The 1,641-nt window shown below is 49.1% G+C and overlaps 1 protein-coding gene across 1 annotated transcript; it reads left to right on the forward strand.

Annotated features, from left to right (window-relative positions):
• The first annotated feature begins 904 nt into the window (after nt 1-904).
• On the forward strand, nt 905-1,183 carry LOC116210961 (pectinesterase inhibitor 10-like). Its single transcript, XM_031545129.1, has one exon. The coding sequence runs from the start codon at nt 905-907 to the stop codon at nt 1,181-1,183; it is 279 nt and encodes a 92-aa protein (XP_031400989.1).
• Nucleotides 1,184-1,641: the final 458 nt, after the last annotated feature.

Genomic DNA, 1,641 nt, shown 5'->3' on the forward strand with positions numbered 1-1,641 from the left:
TCCTTTCTTCTTTTCCTTTTGCAGCTGCCCCTCTTTTCCTCCAATGCTAGCCGAATTCGTCCTCTCCCCTAGCTTGAATAGTGAACCGACTTTGTCTAATTATCTTCGGTTGAAGCTCATATTATGACCCAGTTTGTTCAAGACTTTGTTGTAGTCGGTGGACCAAAATGGGGTGCTGACAAGGGGTATACAACCTCAAGCGCTCCAAAAACACGATAAGCCCCTGAACTCACAAGGACGGCGTTGATGAGATCGACCCCTTGGGCTCACCGCAAGGCCCTCGACCCTCCAAGGATTGAAGGGCTCGGAGGATCAAGCCTCGGCCATTGCCCGGGCTCACCTCGAAGGGCTCGACCCCTCGCGGCTCGACCCTTTACTGCTTGAGGGGCTCGACCCTTCGGGGGTCAATGGGCTCGAAGGCTTGGGCCTTCGCTCCTCGAGCGCTCGGGCTTGTGGTTAGGGGTCTTGAGGGTCAACTTAACATTCAAGTAGGGCTGGCAATATTTCACACGACACGATAACACGACACGGATACGACACGGAGTTAAACAGGTTTGGGTTGGACGTTTTTGATAATCGGTCTAAACGGATCTAACCCATTTAAACACGGTTAATAAGCGTGTCTTATCAAGTTGAACCTGTGTAACCCGATTATACACGATTAAACCTGTTTATTTAGACATGTTTAATCGTGTTACTATAATCGTGTAATCCGTTAACTCGTTTATGTATCTAGATTTACCAAAATATCCTTATGTAACCCTAAGTTCCTAAGTCCCTAACCTAATTTCCTTTCCTTTCTTTCACCCAATCCAACACAGCACAATCGCACTTCCACTTCTACTTCTCTACTATCCTCCCTCAGATCTCATCTGCGATTTGATTTCCTTCCTCTCATCCATCAATGGCGAAGTTCTGCTTCTTCGCTCTCATTGCTCTTTTCTCCGTGCACCTCGCATTGTCCGCAGATCCGCCTCAGATCTCGCCCTCCCCTGCTCCCAAGCTCGTCGCCAACTCCACTCCCACCATCTCCCCTTTGAAGCCCACCGCTTCGCCGACTCCTGCTCCTGCCAATGCGCCTCATGGCTCGATCTCATCCTCGCCGTCGCTGCCTCCCTCGGATGCGGCTCCAGCCTCTTCCCCGTCCACATCCCCCTCCCCTTCATCTCAATCTCCGTGTTAACGTGTAAACATGTCGTGTGAACGTGATCGGATAAATGAGTTAATCGAATAAACAAGTCGTGTTAATGTGTCCAGGTAACAGGGTTGATCGGATAAACAAGTCGTGTTAACGTGTTCGGATAACGGTTATAATCGTGTCGTATATACGTGTACATATTATGACACGTTTCGATAAACGGGTTTAAACGTGTCTAAACTGGTTGACACGAATATAAACGTGTCGTGTACGGGTTTCCAAAACTTGACCCGTTTAATAATCGTGTCGTGTACGGGTTATGACTTCAATGACACGAACCCGTTTAGACACGACATGTATAAACACGACACGACACGACACGAATTGTCACCCCGACATTCAAGGAGAGGCCCCATCCCTCACTCGAAGGGCTTGGTTCCCCCACCAAAGTTGACGCCCTCACCAAGGGACGTATAATCCCGAAATAGTGACCCTTCTGCCGA

The sequence above is a fragment of the Punica granatum genome, chromosome 6 (genome assembly GCF_007655135.1).
Source record: "Punica granatum isolate Tunisia-2019 chromosome 6, ASM765513v2, whole genome shotgun sequence".
NCBI classification, from domain to species: Eukaryota; Viridiplantae; Streptophyta; class Magnoliopsida; order Myrtales; family Lythraceae; genus Punica; species Punica granatum.

Excerpts from the sequence above, each read along its gene's own strand:
- LOC116210961 (XM_031545129.1), top strand. The coding sequence starts at position 905 with ATGGCGAAGTTCTGCTTCTTCGCTCTCATTGCTCTTTTCTCCGTGCAC.